The 22,065-nt window shown below is 35.7% G+C and overlaps 1 protein-coding gene across 1 annotated transcript in view; it reads right to left on the reverse strand.

Moving 5' to 3' along the window:
• The window catches only part of paqr6 (progestin and adipoQ receptor family member VI), a 96,197-nt gene that overhangs the window by 10,968 nt on the left and 63,164 nt on the right, over window positions 1-22,065 (reverse strand). Inside the window, exons 5-7 of the mRNA XM_039752410.1 lie at window positions 18,874-19,000; window positions 5,187-5,283; window positions 66-210 (exon numbers count right to left, since the gene is read on the reverse strand). Of these exons, the coding sequence (XP_039608344.1) occupies window positions 66-210; window positions 5,187-5,283; window positions 18,874-19,000 (369 nt within the window). The remainder of the gene's footprint in view (window positions 1-65; window positions 211-5,186; window positions 5,284-18,873; window positions 19,001-22,065) is intronic.

The following is a 22,065-nucleotide window of genomic DNA, read 5'->3' on the forward strand; positions in this document are numbered from 1 at the left end:
TTTTTTTTCACAGTCTTGTGCCTTTTTTGTCTATGGAAAAATAAAATCGACATTCATACACTCACCAATGTAATCGAATCGGCCAGGTGCCAACCTTTCTGGTAGGTGGGAGGCAAAAAGGAAGCCAGTTAAGAAAGCAAAAATGAGATGATAACAGTGGTTGTAAATGGCATCATTGTGAATGCATCCCTCCATTGCCCAGAGCAGCACCTGTAAAAGAGACACAGAACTGAGTCAATGAGAGATTTATTTAGGATAAATTCAGGCTTTACATAAATACTCTTGATTTTAGTATTGAATGTTTTCTGTAGTATTTAGTGCATCTGCCTGCTAACTGAATTTAAATTGTAATTTGTATGTATGAAATCTGTATTTGACATACCTTTTTCAGTCAGTCAGTCTAAATGCTTCTTGTAGAAACATTGGTATAGTTTTGCTTAATTAATTTTGGTGATTTGATTCTGCAGTAAGACCCCTACAGTAGAAAAGGAGTAATGGAAGGAAAAGTAGGTATGTTGCTTCTGGCAGATTTATTTGTGATAAAAGAAGTATGATTGTGATCATTAGACACATTTTCAACATTAAAGTGTCAAAATGTCTCAAAGCCGTATCATACATGGAATACAAATTATTCTACTCTAGTGAGGGAGAAAATATGCTGTTGTTTGTAATTGCACAAATAATACTAACACGGTGCTTAACTGGCACATCATAAATAAGGTTCAGATAATACTCAATAGAACTTTATAGCAAGGTAATTTACATAGTTCTCTTTCCTGTTATCATACGGGGATAAAAACAGCAACTATGCATAAAATTAAGAATACTCTCAGACATGACTGCAATGTGATTTTAAATGTAGGGTTGGAGGCATCTTAGTGAGCTTCTTACCTTTCCTTATTCAAAGCCAGGCTAAACACTCATTTTGGTTGATTGAAAATATAATAGTCACTCAACATGGCTACTCATCAGGTGGCAAGTGAGCTAAGCACAAAAATCTGTTGGGTTATGAGCCATGCCTTAAGGAGCAGCAAAGTTTACACTGTTGAAGAGTCACCATTACTGTGTAAAGAGCACCAAATTTTATGAAATTTTCCTTTTTGAGTTGCCATGCCAACTATAAAGCATACATTGGCAGCTAATACTTTCTTTTCATTAAATGGTTAAAGGCTGAATCCATTTCATACTACCAAATCAAATACATTCATACAAAAAAAAAACAACTATATATACAGTACAGTACAAATTATCCATTTATGTAAGTGACCATACGCCACAGGATAATTAGAAGTTTCTTTACCTTCACACTTATAAATAAATGATTAACAAGTTAACATTACATACTCCGGAAATTACCCAATTATTTTCAAACTTATCTCATTATTTTTTCACTTTGTTGCCTGGAAATGTGTTTGTTTTAAATCAATTTGCATTTATGAATATTCTCCATGGACATTTTGTTATCACTTCTCATTTAACCATATTCATATTACCTAAAAGGGGTTAAACAAAAAAAAAAACAAATACAGAAAAACAAGGAGTATGGTTAAATGTATTTACTAAATAAATAGAAATAATATCCTGGCACAGACAAAACACCATCTTCACAGAGACAGGGAGGATAAAGGATACTGAAATTGCATGTTTGATTCTGGTTTCTCTAAAAAGTTTGCTGTGCAAAAAAAGTTTTAGGTAAATGAATGCTGTGTGTGTCTGAGCAGTTGAGGCGATCCATAAACACACCACAGGAATTCATTTTGCCATAAAAAAACGTGCAAGCTGAGGAAAATGGGAATAAAGCCATCAACCTAAAACCTTCAACTTATGTTTCAATTAAGATTGTAACATAATATAATCCTGTAATGTATAAATCAAAAAAGAAATATATATTTCCAGTCATCAACCCAAATTATGAGTAGTTTGACCTGACAGAATCCAATTATTTAGGATATGTACTGAGGCAATGTCAAGTCAAGCCACAGAGGACCAAAGTAGATGCTATCCAAGTTTGGCCTTAGCCACGCACAAAATGAGCAAGCTTTTTAGGACTAGTTGGCAAATACTAAAGCTTTACACTTATGTTTTCTGAAACGGCTCCATCTTTAACAGACCTGATGCCAAAGCCAGCCCCTACCAACTGGTCTAGAATCCCATAACAAAGGCTACATTCAATGACCTTACGAAGATGTTAACCATGGTGCCTACTGTACAGTATATTAGATGGAAAATCACACTAGTTACTGGTCATATTCCTCTACAGTGGATGGCTACTCACAAAGAGTAAGATACTCAAATGACTAGCTGGTTCCTGGACCTACAGTGGTACTGTTTCAAAGTAATCCACCAAAAGGGATCAATTAGTTTACATTGTTACAGGTCCACGACCTCTCAGTCTGGCCCACGCCTTCATTTGGAAGCTGTGTAATATTTTTACTTCTTTATTGTTTATATTTTTCTTAGCTGTTATGAGGAGGAACACAAGCATTAATTTCATTGTACTTTGTACACATGAAAACAAACTTGACTGGTGATTAAAGCAGTAGTCCTACTTGCCATTGGCATTGAAAATACACTGTGGATAGCCAAACATTTCATTTTCAAAATGAGCCCATGCCAAATTGAAATATACAAGTGATATGACTGAATATTTTACTCAAAAATACATGGTATTGTTAACAAATATACAAGAGGATTTCTACGGATGACATGAAAACAGTGTGCTTGTACAGAACTATTCCCACAGCACTCTACTCCATCTTGTGGATGGAAAAATACTACAGCGTCAAAAGTGCAAACTTAAACTTTTTAAGGCATTGTGCAGCACAGAAAGAATTTTTATATTGTAAAGTAGACTCAGCTGTAGTATTCTGTCATTATATTAATCTTTTTCTTTATTCTGTGACGAACTGCTGCTCTGTCCTGGGCTGTTAACTGCCTCATGCCCAGTTATACCGGGACAAGCACCAATATACCACAACCCTGAACTAAATTAGAAAAGAACTGCAAGAACAGTTTCATTCAACATATGGACATTTGACAGATAAACATGTAGGGTTTATCAAATATGGTGTATTGGTGCAATATTCACTAGCAATGTATTATAATAGTGCCATTTGTTCAGATTTATTTTTATTATGTTGTATAGATAGTTTTTAATTCCACAGACTAGCTTCAGTAATACAATGCCAAGAAGAGACAAAAAATTAATAAATCATCATTTGTAGAGTATATAGAATTTGTCTGATATATATAATGGAGTATGATTGGTCTCCTAAAAATCTGTGACTTAACTTTAGGGGAGAGACTACTGTCCAGGAAAGAACATTTCTCTGTTAAGTGGTCTTATTGTTATAGGGCTGATAGCCAGCAATCAACAAATGAGGCCCGTCATTGTTAAATTTAATAATGTAGGTCATACATGAACAAGGAGTGTAGTATTGTAGTATTGCTGTTGACATACTACTTTATGCAGTGTCTGTGTTGAGAACCAGAGTGGAGGAAGTGATGCTGAAAATGCACTTCCTGCTATCTACCAATTAAAAACTCTAAAAATCCAAATGCAGGGAATCATGCCAAGTCCCAGGTCTAGGAGTTTTCAGTGATCAGCTTTAATGGTACAACAATGTCAAATGCTGAGCTGTAGCCTATAAACAGTATTTTGGCGTAGCACTTTTTATAGCCCAAATTTGTAGGACAGTATGAAGTGAAAAGAATGTAGCATCCTTTAACCCTGTTTTGGCAATATACAGGTGCCGGTCATAAAATTAGAATATCATGACAAAGTTGATTTATTTCAGTAATTCCATTCAAAAAGTGAAAATTGTATATTAGATTCATTCATTACACACAGATTGATGTAATTTTGATGATTATAACTGACAACTAATGAAAGTCCTAAATTCAGTATCTCGGAAAAATTGAATATTGTGAAAAGGTTCAATATTGAAGACACCTGGTGCGACACTCTAATCAGCTAATTAACTCAAAACACCTGCAAAAGCCTTTTAATGGTCTCTCAGTCTAGTTCTGTAGGCTACACAATCATGGGGAAGACTGCTGACTTGACAGTTGTCCAAAAGACTGATCATTGACACCTTGCACAAGGAGGGCAAGACACAAAAGGTCATTGCTAAAGAGGCTGGCTGTTCACAGAGCTCTGTGTCCAAGCACATTAATAGAGAGGCGAAGGGAAGGACAAGATGTGGTAGAAAAAAGTGTACAAGCAATAGGGATAACCGCACCCTGGAGAGGATTGTGAAACAAAACCCATTCAAAACTGTGGGGGAGATTCACAAAGAGTGGACTGCAGCTGGAGTCAGTGCTTCAAGAACCACCACGCACAGACGTATGTAAGACATGGGTTTCAGCTGTCGCATTCCTTGTGTCAACTCACTCTTGAACAAGAGACAGCATCAGAAGCGTCTCGCCTGGGCTAAAGACAAAACTGCTGCTGAGTGGTCCAAAGTTATGTTCTCTGATGAAAGTAAATTTTACATTTCCTTTGGAAATCAAGGTCCCAGAGTCTGGAGGAAGAGAGGAGAGGCACAGAATCCACGTTGCTTGAGGTCCAGTGTAAAGTTTCCACAGTCAGTGATGGTTTGGGGTGCCATGTCATCTGCTGGTGCTGGTCCATTGTGTTTTCTGAGGTCCAAGGTCTATGGGGTATTGTGAAGAGGAAGATGCAATACGCCAGACCCAACAATTTAGAAGAGCTGAAGGCTCATAACACCTGAGCAGTGCCACAGACTGATCGACTCCATGTCACGCCGCATTGCTGCAGTAATCCAGGCCAAAGGAGCCCCAACTAAATATTGAGTGCTGTACATGCTCATACTTTTCATGTTCATACCTTTCAGTTGGCCAGCATTTCTAAAAATCCTTTTTTTGCATTGGTCTTAATTGATATTCTAATTTTCCAAGATACTGAATTTGGGACTTTCATTAGTTGTCAGTTATAATCACCAAAATTAAAAGAAATAAACATTTGAAATACATCAGTCTGTGTGTAATGAATGAATCTAATATACAAGTTTCACTTTTTGAATGGAATTACTGAAATAAACCAACTTTGTCATGATATTCTAATTTTATGACCAGCACCTGTATAAACCATAATAATCATGTATACCACACTACCTTTAACAAATCAATTAAATTCCAAAAAAAAAAAAAAGAATTAAACTTACCCGGTAAAAGAGAGGGATGTTATCAAACAAGAATGGATAAACAAAAGCTGTTGTGCGGAGAACTTTACTCCATTGGGGATATTCAAGCTCTGGAAACCTGAAGAGGCGAAAAAATGTAATTCAATTCTCATCTTGCACAAAGACAGGGAAAACACCCACCATGGATGAAATGATGCCCCTTATACAGAAGCCTAAAGAATGTGAATACTCATGGACAATATAGGATTTTACCGGACAACAAAAAATACCAGAATCTTGAAAGTAAATCTATACAGTCACACAGACGTAATAAAGAAGACATGGAAACTTTTATACTTATTGTGCCTAGACGTCCTGTACCTAACTAAACTTGTATCTGTACAGTTGCTATGGTATGAATGGGTGATGGCTATGGCATTATGATGAAACTGATATAATTATTGCTAGCAAATTTGTGTGGCTATACTTTCAATTTGTGAAAATCACAGTGTTGCATTTGTTCCTGGATAAAGGAATAAACCCACATGCATCTTTTCTGTTTTACCCTCCATCATTTTCTTCCATTATAGATAAATTAGCATGGCAAACGCTTTCATCTTTCCTCATGCATGACTTTGCAATCACTTCTTCCAAGTCCATCCAAATCACCATACTATGGATTAAACCATATATACCCATCCTGTTAAAGCCAGAAGCACACTATGATTTTGAGTCAGAGGCACATTAAATTTAGCAACTGCAGATGCTTAATGTTGTTGCCTTAAAGATATCAAATATTTATGACTAGGAATCACAAGAAATGACAGATCACACAACTACATCATGAGTTAGCAGTTTCAAATTTCCTAAAGTATCACAACCTCTCCACATTTTGAAACCAAATTACCATGTTGACTTATTAAAGTGGCGGTGGCTGTACAAATTTTCTTTAGGTGTGGCAAAATTCAGCTACAATCATGACCTGTCTTTTTCCTTTCTGTCATCGTATAACAAGTAAGATACATTGGATAGATAAACCTCTCTTCTATTTGAGTGGTAGAAAACACCTGCTTTCATTCTATTCTTGCGCTTCTGTCTGAACTTTCATTGGATGTCAATTCTCACAAACACAAGAGACAACCCCTTCAACTGAAGACAAAAATGTTAGGGCAAGTCGCAGACCAGTATGACCGAGTCACTGGGAATGTCACATTACACAACAGGTGGTCATGAGAGTATGTCAGTCATGTAATGCAACATTGTTCATCTTCAACTTTACCAAAGATGAAACAGGTTATGACATTCACATCTACAAACGCTGAAATTTCAATAATGGCATGTAGGTTTTTTTTTTGATATGTCTGATTTTTCTTTTTTTCCCCATTTTCTGTGGGATGTCTCTCACTTCATTATGTGGTAAAAAAAAAATTCCAAACTTGTCTCACATCATGTGTTGAGGATTAAAACTACAAACACTAATATGATTTCAGAAATGTTCTATATAAAAAGCATATATAGAAAGAAATATAGGACTTAAACAAAGACAATGAGAAACAGCATCAATATATAAAAGACTTGAAGAAACATTTAAGTACTAAGTTTAGCACAGCTTTTACAGAGATTCTAGGAAAAATGATGAAAAAATACAAGGAAGACACAAGTAAGTTAGAGAGTAAAATCAGAGCACTCGCTGCACAGCTTGAAGATGTTAAGCAAATGTTTTTGACTCGTATTGAAATAGTTGAACAATCAACATCTGCCACTGATGAAAAGGCAACGGCTGCAAAATCAGAATGCGAAGTGCTCGCTAACAAACTGGCTGTGTTGGAAGACAGATATAGAAGGAACAACAGCAGAACTGAAGGTCTCCCAGAAAAATGTAAAAAGTCCAAACCCAGTGAAATTCATAGCTGAACTATTCTCTAAAATAACTGGAAAGGACTTCATATCGGACACCGAGATCTCAGGAGCCTACAGTATATGTGGATCAAATGCCTCAAAACTAAGAAGCCTTACTGTCCGTTTTGACAAACTACAGGACAAGCAAAACTTCATGTCCCTTCTCGGACGGAAAGAGGCGATTGTATCTGACAATAACAGAATTTGTATTTTCTCAGATTTCTCCTCTGCTACAGTTGCTAAACGCACTGAATACTACAGTACAGTATTAAACAGCATCTTCGCAGTGCTGATATCATATATCTCACATGCCTCTTGTACCCTGCCAAATTAAAAGACAGTATTGAAACTCAGTTTTACATTTTTAGTTCTCCGAATGAAGCAGAAAGAAAGCTTAGCAGACTGATCCCAACACCCTTTTGAAACATGATCATGAGTCAAACGGTGTTCTGACAAGGCAAAGAAGACTCTGCTTGTAACTTGGACCATTTGTACTGTGACATTTGCCATGCCTATACATTCTAATTCCTTTCTGTCTCCCTTTCCCCCTTTTTTAATTCAAATATTACATTGAAATTTCTTTAATTGAATATATATACTTTTTGGCAACTACAAACTAACTAGCTATTTACAGTGTGTTTTTTCACGTCATATCCTTGATTTACTGTATTGGGAATGTACTATCATATATGTTATCTCAGTCTCCATGGAACTTTTTAATATCATTCCCTAGGTTTATTTTACTGGGGCTGTACTTTCAAAAGATACCTCACTTTTAACATTTTCTGCACCTATGCTGGGAGGTTCATTTTGTTCAGGATGTGCTGTCTCTCTTGGCATGTCAGAGGACCAGGACTTCGAGAAGTGTGGTCTGCCTCACTATTGGAGGCAAAGTGGGGGGTGCATTGGAGTGGGGAGAGAGAGAGAGAAAGTGAGCAATGCTATTTCTTTCTTTTTTTTTTTAATCCCTTCTACCCCAATAACTAAAAGAGCCAACATAATAATAGGCTACACAGCTATATCACCTGGCAATAATATGAAATCTGTGTCAAAGCTATCATATGTAACAATGCACCACCTTGACCTAAGACTACAAAATGTCAACACAAGTTCAGAAGTAATTCATTGTGCAATTCAGCGCAATTTGCACAAAAACCATCTGTATGGCAGAATGATGAGAAAGAAGTCCTTTCTGCACTCACATCACAAACTGAGTCGCTTGTTGTATGCAAATGCTCATTTAGACAAGCCAGATTCATTTGGGAACAAAGTGCTTTGGACTGATGAGAAGAAAATTGAGTTATTTGGTCATAACAAAAAGCGCTTTGCAATACAGAAAAAGAACACCGCATTCCAAGAAAAACACCTGCTACCTACTGTCACCTTTGGTGGAGGTTCCATCATGCTGTGGTGCTGTGTGGCTAGTTCAGGGACTGGGTCAGAGGAATTCAACCCAATGTCAACAATCTCTTCATGATAATGTTCAAGCATCAGTCACAAAGTTAAAGTTACGCAGGGGTTGGATATTCCAACAAGACAATGACCCAAAACACAGTTCGAAATCTGTAAAGGCATTCATGCAGAGGGAGAAGTACAATGTTCTGGAATGGCCGTCATAGTCCCCTGACTTGAATATCATCGAAAATCTGTGGGATGATTTGAAGGAGGCTGTCCATGCTCAATAACCATCGAATTTAACTGAACTGGAGAGATTTTGTATAAAAGAATGGTCAAAAATACCTCCATCCAGAATCCAGACACTCATCAAAGGCTATAGGAGGTGTCTAGAGGCCGTTATATTTACAAAAGGAGGCTCAACTAAGCATTGATGTAATATTTCTGTTGGGATGCCCAACTTTATGCACCTGTCTCATTTTGTTATGATGCATATTGTATATTTCCTGTTAATCCAATAAACTTAATGTCACTGCTGAAATACTACTGTTTCCATAAGGCATGCCATCTATTAAAAGGAAGTTGCTACTTTGAAAACTCAGCCAATGATAAACAAAAATCCAAAGAATTAAGAGGGGTTCCCAAACTTTTTCATATGACTGGAATAGTAATAATACTTGCAGCTCACTTATCAAAAACGCTAAATGCAAGGATAACCCAGACTCAAACTGGCGACCTCTTGATTATGAAAGACCAGTTCTTACCCCTGTACCAGCCAAGCAGACATCTCAAATTCTTATCGATTGATATTTGAGATTCAGTTTTTACATATTGAAAGAAACATGTAAATTGAACAATCTATTTTTCTTTTGTTATATTCTTGAATAAAAGTGCACTTGTTTCGTTACACTTTTTGTGAAAGTGTTTATTTGAGATTATATACACTTCACGTCAAGATTTTGTCGTTATTACTATAACATAAAAAAGGTTTCTGTTTTAGTTGTGTGTTCAACATTTCCTGCCTTGCAATTTTTGTCATCCTACATTTATACAAATCGTTGTAGACATGGAACACACATAAAAAGTATGTATTCCAAATAACGATATATTAATTTACCCTATACAATTCCAGACACCTCACTCCCAGATACACAGATGTCAGCTGGGAGAATTTTGTGTCCAACTTCTGCTACCTTGGTGTTGGATAGGATTAGCAGGCTGCTTGCTGCAAGTGCTGTTGACACATTTGCAAAACAAACACGCTGATGAGTAGGTGTGAGGAAATTTAAGGTGGCACAGCATTATGAATATTTTCACAAGCTTCAGAGATTCTAGTGTTAATTTACAGAACTATCCAATTTCTAGCATCAGACATAATGTGATGGGCAATTTATTTAATGCTAAAGTGATTGTAATGAATATTTATGCACCTAATGTGGATGATAGAGATTTCATCCAAAATCTATTTGCATCTACTCCTAATGTGAACACTCATAAAAATTATAATGGTCAGAGACTTTGTGTTTTAAATCCAGACCTGAATAGATCTTCAGCTACAGCGACGATAACATCTAATACTACAAAAATAATTACAGAGTTTATAATGGATTTGAACTTATCAGACCCATGGAAACGTTTAAATCCTAACCTTAGAGCATATTCCTTCTTTGTGTAAGTTTGTCCCTGTTACTCAAGAGTTGATTATTTCTTCATAGACAATAATTTTATGCCCATTATCAAATCGTGTAAGTACAATGTTATGGTTATCTCCGACAACGTCCCTCTGATCATGGAGCGTAACTTACTTTGCCCTACATATTCATCTAGTAGCTGGCGTCCCTGTTATTAGCTGATGACCACTACGCAGAATTCATATCCAAGCAAATTGATTATTTTCTGAAGACACATGCATCCCAGAGGTCTCTGTAGGAATACTCTGGGAAACTCTGAAGGCATTTTTAAGGGTTCAGATTATTTCATATCTTGCTCACAAAAATAAATTGGAAACCAAGAAGGCATCTAAGTTACCCAATGAAATTACCAGTAACAGATCTAGAAAAAGACAGTGGTCCAAATGAGACACTGTATAGGAAAAGATAGGTTTTGCAATCAGAATTTAACCTCTGAACTATTAAAAAATGGAACATCTCATCTTTAAATCGCATCATTATTATGAACACGGAGAGAGGGCCAAATTCACAAGCAGGAAGTCCAGAATGCAATAATAGCAATTATCGACACAGAGATAAAATCATAGACCATGAAAATATAACTACACATTTGGAGAGTACTAGAAGTCCTTATATTCTACTCGGTTTAAAGAAGATAAGATGCAATCTAATGAGTTTGACTCATTACAGATACCATAACTAGGTGCTCTTAATGCTGTGGAAGTAGAATTACTTCAGATTGTGAAAGCAGCTGGCTGATGGCTATCCAGTAGGATTTTACAAATATTCTTCAAACAAGTTAGCTCCACTATTATTAGCAACAGTTATAGAAGCTAAAGATAACAAAATTCTACCTAAAATGTTTCGCCAAACATTAATTTACATCTTTTCTAAGAAAAACAAGGACTTACTACAATATGTATCATGCAGATCCAAAGTTCTAGCTAGAAGGATTGAGAAAGTGCTTCCTTCTGCAATTTTAGAAGACCAAACCAAATTTATTAAAGACAGACACTTAGCTTCTAATATTCGATGTTTGTTTAATAGTATATATATTCACCCATTAAATATAACATCCCAGAAATCTTACTATCTTTGGATGCAGAAAAAGAATTAGACATGGTTGAAAGGGACTACCTATTGACCACATTGCGCAAATTTGGGTTTGGCCAAAACGTGCATGGATCAAACTACTCTGTACTAGTCCAGAAGCCTCCGTTCGTATTAATGTTTATTTCAGACTACTTCAAACTACAATGCTGTTCTCGACAAGGACCATTCCCTATCACAATTGCTTTTGCAACTGCCATTGAGCCATTGGCGGTTTATTTTTGAAAAGCATCAGAGATAAAGGGGATTTTCACAGAACATAACTTGAACAGAAAATATCATTATATGCAGATGATATAGTACTGCATATATCTGACCCACAAGATTTTGAAAAGATATTTAGACTCAAAATTAATTTGAATAAAAGTGTGCTTTTTCCAGTGAACGCTCTAGCGCACAATACTAGACTGGACACCTTACCGTTTATCTTAGCAGATTAGTTTAAATGTCATGGGGTAACTATCACAAGTAAATATAAAGCTGTTTTTCAACAAAGGTTTGCTGTCTACATGAGAAAAAATTAAACAAGATGTAAATAGATGGTCCACCCTTCATCTATCATTAGCAGGGAGAATCAACACTGTTAAGATGAACATCCTTCCCAAGCTTCTTTTTCTATTTCACACCTTCCCTATATACGATAAGACATCCAAAGGGCAACACTACAACGACCTAAAGCAGAATGGGGCATGGCACTTTCTATCTTTCAGTTTTATTACTGGCTGGCAAATAAACAGGCCATAAAGACCTGGGGTCTCATGCATAAACAGTGCGTACACACAAAAATGTTGCATACATCCATTTCCATGCTCACTTCAAGATGTATAGAAACTAAACTTGAAGAAAAGCTACGCACATTTTCATGGCAGGGTCCCCCCTTGCATAAACACTTTTCTGCTCGGTTTTGTAAATTGGCGGTACCCAGCTTCAAAGCAGTGCTACTATATCTGTGGTCTGCTTTTCTTTTTTAGAGTCACATCTATGATGCAGGTTTTATCAAATGTACCGAAATTAATTCCATATCGTTTACCAAATGAATTCACTTGATAGTAATCATTCTGTAACAATATAATTGTGCATAGAATAGCCAAACTATTCTAACTACCATGGCTGCTTTAGCATTGTTAGAAGACATCACAAATGGAACAATTAGAAGAGAGTGCATATTTACAGATTATGATCACTAGCTTCTAAGTTGATTTTGATTTCCAAGAACTATCCTCTAGGAGCTATGTGCTGAACTGGCACCGGCTTTACAAATGAAGACTTTGGGGAATTGTGCTGTACCTGCTCCTTTGTGTTCTGTTCATTTAAGTTTTTTATTCACAGGAGCTTTTCAACATGAACTTGCTGAGGATCAGGTATTTCACACAACCATGCCAGCTGTATAGCATGGTATTATCCACTTATCATCCAGATTTCCGTACACTGAACTGGAAAACATAAAAGCGCAATTCACAACGTCTGCTTTTCTAAATGTAATCGGAGCAGTCAACTGTACACACATTGCTATTGCAATGGTGCTGGACAAACTACATTAGCCAGGGATGAATCCCCAAAAAAATGAGCTGGCATTATATCATATATAGCTGGGAAACCTATAAAAATAGCAGCTCTGCAGAGTTGCAGGTGCTGTTTCCAACTAGTGCAGCAAAAGGCAAGCAGTTCTTTTCAGGATAGCGAGTCACCTCAAAGTAAAGAGCACAGAATCGATTTGTTGTGGTACTCAGTGCTGCCGCTACACTACAAAGGCACCTTCACAGAAACAACTTGCTTATGTAAATAGAAAGCGTTTCCACTGTATTAATGTGCTGCTCTATAGTGCACAGAAAGTGTGTCATAGTGTGCAGGCATGTACCTGAACAGATGCGCTAGGACAGGGGTGCCCAACTCCAGTCCTGGAGGGCCGCATTGGCTCCAGGTTTTCATTCTAACCCTTTTTTTAATTAGTGACCTGTTTTTGCTGCTACTTAACTTCTTTCGAATTCATTATATTTGACTTGCTCTTGAAGACTCAGACCCCTCAATTGTTTCTTTTTCCTTAATTAGCAGCCAATCAATAATGAGATACAAAATGAGCCAAAACAGGACCAGCAAACTGTGACCATCATACAATATCTGAAAATAAAGAAAGGTGAAGCTCTTAGGAATGCTGATATGCTCTTAGAAAAGAGAAAATTCACAATTTCAGAAATGTCTGCTATTGTACAATGAGAGCAGCAACAAGCCATGGAATTAAAGAACAGGTTTAATTAACGACAAGACTCAGCGTCTCATTAAGAAACTGGTTGGAGTTTGAGGCCCTGACTTAGTTGGTCTTCTGTTGGCTCACTCACTTCACATTTCACTTCTGTTTGGGAGACATTTAAGGAAAAATATAGATTCAGAGGAACGATGAAGAAATTCAGGGAAACATTTTTTAAAAATCAAGTCAATTAAATTAATTCAAAAGAAGTTAATTAGCAGCAAAAACAGATCACTAATTAAGAATTGGGTTAGAATGAAAACCTGCAGCCACTGCGGCCCTCCAGGGCTGGAGTTGGGCACCCCTGTGCTAGGATGAACCTGACCCTGAGCCACCAAATTATCAGCCATTTCGGAGAGCATTACAACTTCCTTTGAATGTAATTAGCAGAATGTAAAAACAGGTAATCAGATGCCACATTTATTTTTTAACGAGCACTGTGAGACTTTCTGAAATTGAACTTTCTAATGTCTCCGCCACACTTTTTGTTACTTATACCGCTGCGTTAGAAAACAAATAGTATTCTTTTCTTGGCTTCCACTTTGCATTCACTGAAATTCTTTTTTTCACATGCTTCTTCCAGTTGTTTTTTAAACAAATACTGAAGGGAAGGTGACATTTAAATTGATTTGCATATTAAAATACGTGAAATTATGGGAGGAGTTGGGGTGGGGCTGCAGTTGCGTCCGTAAAGTTTCACATTCATTGGGATTTGTAATGGGGAAATGTGTGGAACTTGGTGTACGCAGAAATTTATGTATCTGGATTTTTTTTTGTGCATACACACATTTCCACTTTTGTCTGTATGCCATGTTTTAGTGTGAATTCTACACAGAGTGTTATACATTAGGCCCCTGGACTTCAATACAAATTGAATTAAAATCTTGCAATACTTTTTTATATTCCCTGCCCTGTGCTCCAGTAAATATAGTACTAACTATCATCAATACACTACGCAGAATATAGAACCAATATAGGAAGAACTTCTGTTGCACCTCTACAATCAATATTTTCTGTCCTCTCAAACATGCACAGTATCTAATGATTGGAAAATGTCTGGAATTAAAACATTTATTAAGCTTCAAATTTAACTTCTCATAACAATTTTTCCACTGCTTTCAAACTAGAAACTTTGCTAAATGGAACCTGCCCAATTTCTCACTTTCCACCTGTTTCTATTCCAGAGGATTCAAATAGCATCTCCACAATTTAAAAAATATTTTAAAGTCACTTCCTTCCTTTCAAAGATGCCAGGGCACAATGGGGAAATGGATATTTCACTTAACATTTCAGAAAAGGAGTGGAAGTCAGCTGTGTGCAGAATACACACTAACTCCTTATGCGCAAAGCATTCAATTATTCAACTTAAAATCTTCTATCGAGTGCATTTATCTCATTTGAAACTGCCCAAAATGTTTCCAGGGTAAGGTTCAAACTGTGAACACTGCAATCATGCAATCATGTTTTGGGCGTGCATCAAATTAACACTGTTTTTGACAAAAATCTTTGAATGCCTGTCAGACAGTCTTAGTGTCACAATCACCCCTAATTGCTGTACTCCCAGATGGACTTAAAGTGGAGAAAGACAAACCGTCTTTACCTCATCACTATTAGCACGTAGACTTATTTTGCTCAACTGGCAAAAATCTAATTCTCGCTCAGAAGATCTGTTGAAAACTTTAAAAATATGGCAAGATCTAATCAATAACATTACAGAATAATCTATATCGAGGAAAAGGATACTCTTCCTTCCTTGCTTGTTCAAAGATGTGCTCTGTTGGCTGGATCTCCTCTCTTTCTTTTGAGTGGGGATTGAATTTTGGTTTTGTTAAGTTGGAATTGATTGTATGAATAGTTATTTGCCTTTAATTAAAATTAATAAATGTTCCTTCCAAAAGATGACAGCAGTTTCTCTTTAATTAACTTTTTCACAGTCTTTTAAATTAAAATATTCGATCACTAAAGGAACTGACTTTCATTTGCTTTACCATGGGTTCTCTTTTGGATCTTGATATTGGCCTGCTGCTGAGCTATATGCACGACAATTACACCAATTTCCACAAAAATTTCGACTCATGACAAACCTGATGTAATTGGAAGTAGGTAATATCCCTAGACGTTTGGCTGGGATGCAGTTATTCCTGAAGTGCTGCATTTTCTCTGCAGTAAGCACTTTATAAACTGTATTTTTGCACATTACAAAACAAAACGTATTTACTGCACATCTGAACAGTTTATGGATGTACAGGTATATATACATTTTACAGTGTTTTGTTATGTTACAGTATTTGGTACTAGTCCTGACTAAATAATGTAGAGATGTTAATAACATTCCCTATGCCCATTAAATTTCTTTGAAACTGACAGCAACCTTATTATCATTATAAGGCAATGTCCAAGTATAAAATCATCTTTACTTTATCAATGTTTGAAATAGGTGGGTTTATATAAGTGCTAATATTGTATTTCTATATGCTTCCTGGTGGCATAAAAATTATTGATTTCAAGTTAAAGAAATAATTTATGTAGGACGTGTAAAACATTTTTGTAAGAGCACAGAACTTGTAACTCAAATTTAAAATGAATTTCAGTTTGACTTTGTCAACTGGTATGTTTACTTCTGCAATAGGTGTATCACCATTTACAGAACAATATTTGCACACTATTACAAAGAAGTAAAAATTGTAGGACTTTAAATTACCATCAGTTTCTACTATTCTGTTTACAAAGCAGGCTCTGAAAAGTCTGTAAAATGAGACTAAAATAAGTGGGATGTTTGTGATAGACTGTAATAATGAGCTTTATTGGTCTAACCATCTTCTATCAGAGAATAATGTTGAAGATGAACCTAAATGTTTTTGGATTGCCTATGAAATATTCTACTTGCTAGTCATTTTCATTAAAATTTGAAAAAAGTAAAGGGCAAAATAATGCAGATGACTTGTATAAATAAGGACCAACTGTACCCAAATTGATGGTCATTACCTGCAATTGTTACAACCAGGCATCTACACTATTACAAATCAAACATCCATTAGCTTGTATGCCTTGCCTTTTGTATGAAAGCCCTTTGGTTTACTTAAAAGAATAAGTTTGGCACTTTTCAAGGCCAGGTTTTTCCTTCAATAATCATTGAATGTATTAAATTATCCATCCATCCATCCATTGTCTAACCCGCTGAATCCGAACAGGGTCACGGGGGTCTGCTGGAGCCAATCCCAGCCAACACAGGGCACAAGGCAGGAACCAATCCTGGGCAGGGTGCCAACCCACCGCAGGACACACAGAAACACACCCACACACCAAGCACACACTAGGGCCAATTTAGAATCACCAATCCACCTAACCTGCATGTCTTTGGATTGTGGGAGGAAACTGGAGCGCCCGGAGGAAACCCACGCAGACACGGGGAGAACATGCAAACTCCACGCAGGGAGGACCTGGGAAGCGAACCAGGGTCTCCTAACTGCGAGGCAGCAGCACTACCACTGCGCCACCGTGCCGCTGTATTAAATTATCCATATTAAATAGTTATATTAAATATTTTCTAAAAGGGAACATTTTTTTTATAAAATTAAAAAAATACCTAACCTACTCTTGTGCTTTTAAATGGAGGTGAAGGGTACCAAGGTCCAAATGTGAAAAAAAAAGTGCCTTAAAATGTGCCAAAATTTTTCAAGTACTGATTGATCTACAGCTTGTGATTGCACACATTTTGCAAAAGGCATTTTATGAAGAAGAAAAAAAAATCAAAAAAGTAGTGGTATTTTAATAGGCAACAATTAAAATGTTTAATCGTGATTAATCGCAGACAATCACAACAATCACATTGCTGTGTGCAAAATTCAATAATGAACTCAAAAGCAGTGTATTGCGTGTATTTGATTTGCAAACACTTTAAACAAATAAGATGATTTTTAACAGCAGTATTCCCTTTACATAGTAGCAGTTAAAATATTTCTTGTAAATCTCAACTTAAACATTAATGCAATCAAATCAAATATAAAACCAAAGCTATTTGCCACTGCCAGGGAATTAGCGTTTTATCTAGTTTGTTAAAGAAAAACAAGTTACCCTCAGAGTCCAGAGCCATGATCATAACATTATAACAGGCTCCTTCTGAGTAAACGGAAGTTAAAAAAGAAAACAGATTTAGAAATGTTATCTGAACAGATACCAGCAGAAACATCAGGGAGCAACATAAACAGTCTGTGTTCAGTAGGAACTCTTTGAGGGTTTTCTGAAAAGCACACAAAGAAATGATTTCACACATAAATCAACATAAAATATTTGTTGCTGCCTGTTTTGCCTGCTGTTGGTGCCTGTTTGCAGCAGCAGCTCGATGGCCAGCAGGAATGCACGGTTGGCTGGCTGGCTGGCTGTCTTTGCAAGACAGGTGCACAGGGGTGGGAGTTGCAATATGGTTTGTACCTCCTCTCATCGTAAGTGTCGGTACCTCACTTTTGTTTTGATCTACATCTCCACATCACTTGCATCAAAATTGGAGTTCGACAAATCTGATTCAACAATAATATGAAAAAAGTTTTGCTTTAAGCATTCATTTTGGTATCTCTCCACATGCCATTTTAGAAGCTATTTGCTCTTCGCTACTCATGTACTCTCAGAGAATCAAGGTCAAATCAAGAAAGCTAACTTTCCTTCTAGCAAAAGTGTATCGAAAAGCGCTGTAACAAGAAGATTACTGATCTCTATAGATCGCTAGCGAGACTGAGGCTTTCAAAATAATAATAATAATAAAAAAATGCGTTGGAGATGTGAATGGCTGCCTGTACTCTGTAGACAAGTAAAAAAATGTCACACAATCACTTCTAGTCTTTACGTCTCCATACATAACAAAAAAAAAAGATGGATGAAATTTACTAAACATTGTTGGTAATTTACAAGTATTATTGACACATTTCCAGTATTTTTTGAAAACAGCAATCATCCACAGTTAAACATGCTGATTGTTGCCAATCAACTGTATAAACTCCATGCAGACACTTGGTACTGTGAGAAAGTTAGCTCTGTGCTACCACTCTTCCTATGTTAAAGCATCTGTGCTAATCTTGCTAAGCATTAACCAGATTAAAATTAAATGTATGTATATAACATTTGTTCTGTTCTTGTCACTTGATTGTACACTATGCATGTAATAATCCTCTGTCTTGCTAGCAGTCACTGCCAAGAAAAACAACAAAAATGCCTATTTCTCAAATTTCAGACTGAAATTTCTGTCAAGTCTTTTAACTAAATAAATTAGAAGGGATTAACTGTAAATGAAGAACTGACACCAAGCCTACAGCCACTACAGCACTTAAAATTTTTGAGTGACCATTAACTTAATTATATTTTCATTACATTAAAAGGACAGAACAATACAAAAAAAAAAACAAAAAAAAACACTCACCTTGAATAGCAAGACAGGCTAGTGCAAATAAGAGAGTTGAAAACAGCTAATGGAATAAAGTATTGTTGAAGAAGGCTGTTGATCCAGCAATCAGGCATTACATACAATCCGTATGTGATAGCACAGCCTGAAAAATACAAGGTACAAGTTTAGGACACCCTATATCATACTATATATGTTAGGCACATTTTATACTGTAATTTAGAAATAATTAAAACATGCATTCCAATCACAGTCATAAATAAGACCTCCGAGTATGGCTTTGCAAAGACATCTAATATACAGTCACATGAAAATGAATATTTAATTGATTGTATCACTCAAGTTGGCTGCTACAACTGATCACTAATATACGCTTTAGAATATTATAGCTCTTCTATACATTTTACATGATAAAAACAACAACCTTTTCAAAATATAAATGTCCTGTCTTCATTTGAATATGGGGAAGGATGTACTTTCTAGTACTACTACTCTAGTAGCTATTCGGGACACCATCAATTAAGAGAACACATAGACAGATTTAACAATCAGCTTTAGACAGGATACACATGAGGGATCTGAATGGCCACCATAGAGGCAAAAACCTTTCCTTAAAAATTTACATTCAGCAAGTCAAAATACTGTATTTTCTAGACCACTGGAAATAGGTGTTTATTTTAAATAATTACAATATATAATGTTCATCTTCAGAGATTTACCAAATTTTCAGTCACAGAAAATATTTGCCCAAAAAACAGCAAACAAATGGCACATTTGCTATTTAGCCAAATTAGTAAAATGCTGGGCCAATATGTGATTCATATCACATATATATAATCATATATAGTTCTATACGGGCTGAGTGATGCATCATATTGCATGAACAACACTTTAGGAGGATTGTGCTAGTTTGTTTAAAACAAGGAATTATGGTAGTACTGACATATAGCTAGTATATGCAAAGTTTTTATGAAATCAAAAGAAAATGGACAAATTAAGGGAGAATAAATGATCATTTGGGATCCTTGCAATGATGCTTTCTTTAAAGTGGTAGAGGGAGGTTAAACAGATTTTGCAATGCCCTAATCATTTTTGTAACATTACTACCTGTGAGTGCAATGTGTTATGTCAACTGAGAAATGATTTAACCACTACTATCAGACAAGCAGATTAAGGTGGTGCCACAGTCATCAAGGCAACACAAATATTTAATATGAGGCTGGTGGGAATTAACAGACCGACCATGATATGAAATTCTGAAAACTGACTCTACTTTAAATATTGCTGCTTTATTAAAGAAGATAGTTAACCCTGATCTCATATATGAAATACACAACTTTCTATATAATGTTTATCCATGCACACCTGCATTATCTGTTACCAAAGGTACATAAACGTCAACATCTACCAGGAAGATCCACTGTCACTTCAGGGGAATCTACTTTACAACCTATTATACAATTGGTAAATTGCTCTGATTTTGTTTCCTTATTTTACTGATATGTTAAAAACTCAACTGATTTCATATGCTTCCTAAAGAATATATCTTGCTAATCTATTTATATACTAGCTTAACTTTACACCAATATTCAAAAAAAAAAAAAAAAGCATATAGACTGTACATTCAACTTTTCCTCAGTGGTCAATTTGTCATCTTTTATCAATTAACTAACTGGAATAGCTTTGAACTGGGATTTTTTTTTACTTTGATAACTTTCTCTAGACAACATAAAGCTGTGGCAATGGGAGTTGCTTTGAGCATTGCTAATCTCCGTTTCTGCTTTTGAAGAATGTTTTGCATTTTCTTCAGTTAAATAACTTCTTAAGTGATTGTATTGATCAGATACATTGTTATGTTTTCATCTACAAAGGTGACACCAAATCTCTTCAATTTCCTTATAATGTTATGAGTACCTTGGGTGCTAATTCTGTCACTTATGTTAAAGTTATAATTCTAACTCTTTTTTTCTTAATGTTAGTCTTTTTAAAATATGCTCTATACTTCAATAGAGACCTCTTTCTCACATTACTCTGCAACTAGAATACAGACAATCAATTAACCTGTGCTGCAATGTACTGTAAAAATGCCAATTAGATTAAAATAATATATGATTATGACGTTACGTTATTGTGATATTTTAAAATTTTCATATTCGAAGAAAAATAAACTGTTCACATTCTGCTGACCAAAAAGATAATCAACTTTTCTTTTTTTCATTATTACTTTTCAAAATAAAAATCAAATGACCAAAAGATAGACAGTACTTTCAATAAATAATTTCCTCCTATTTCTCAAGTGCAATCATTAACAATTTGTTGCACTGTACAGGACTCTCTGGCATTTAACAGCATAAATGTGCATATATTCATTACTTACAGATGAAAAAGATGAATTCATCTAAAATGTTGTTGCAGAAGGAAATGAGCAGTGAGGTTAAGCAGCCCTTTTTTATTTAAATGGCCAAACATTACAAAAATTTTTTGCTTTTTCAACTTCCTAAAATGACATGAATATACAGTTTTGCAATATACCTACAGTCTTAAGATATAAATCAGTATTCAGTAATACTCCTGGATCAAACAATTCATGTATTTGGCAAATTTTAAGGCTTTCTTTTACCACATTCGTATCTCTGCCCTTTAGCTCCATTTTAAAATGCAAGAACAGCTGTTTTTTAAATCTTTTTCTTGAAAAAATCATTATCCTTCATATATGATGTTGAGCAGACAATGAATTTGTATTAATTTTAGTCCATATTAATATGATGTTTACTTCGATGCAGCACAATGCATAATACGATTGTAAACTTCAAATTACGCTTTTTCGAGTGCCTAGTATAATGCCAGGTGAAAAACCACAATATAAATAAATAATATGGCTTAATTTGATTCTACACTGCTGTTTCATTGCACTATTCTTGTTTTTACTATACATATCATCTGAGACCTGTCTAGATGACAGAGGGAAAAATGCTAGCCTTGTAACACAGTTAGCAAACTGGTACTGTAATGTCTTCAGATTCACCCTTTTCATTTGCCTTATAAACAAATTATTGCCCTATCTCACGTCGACTTTCCTGTATATCACCAAGATGCGAATGACAAGTGTTATCAACTGTTTCTATCTCTCTTTTAGTAAACTTAATTGAAGAGTAGGTAACAAAGGTCAGCTAACATGATTTGATTTTATGCAAGTCACACAGACACTGC

This window comes from Polypterus senegalus, chromosome 1 (assembly GCF_016835505.1).
Source record: "Polypterus senegalus isolate Bchr_013 chromosome 1, ASM1683550v1, whole genome shotgun sequence".
Taxonomy (NCBI): Eukaryota; Metazoa; Chordata; class Cladistia; order Polypteriformes; family Polypteridae; genus Polypterus; species Polypterus senegalus.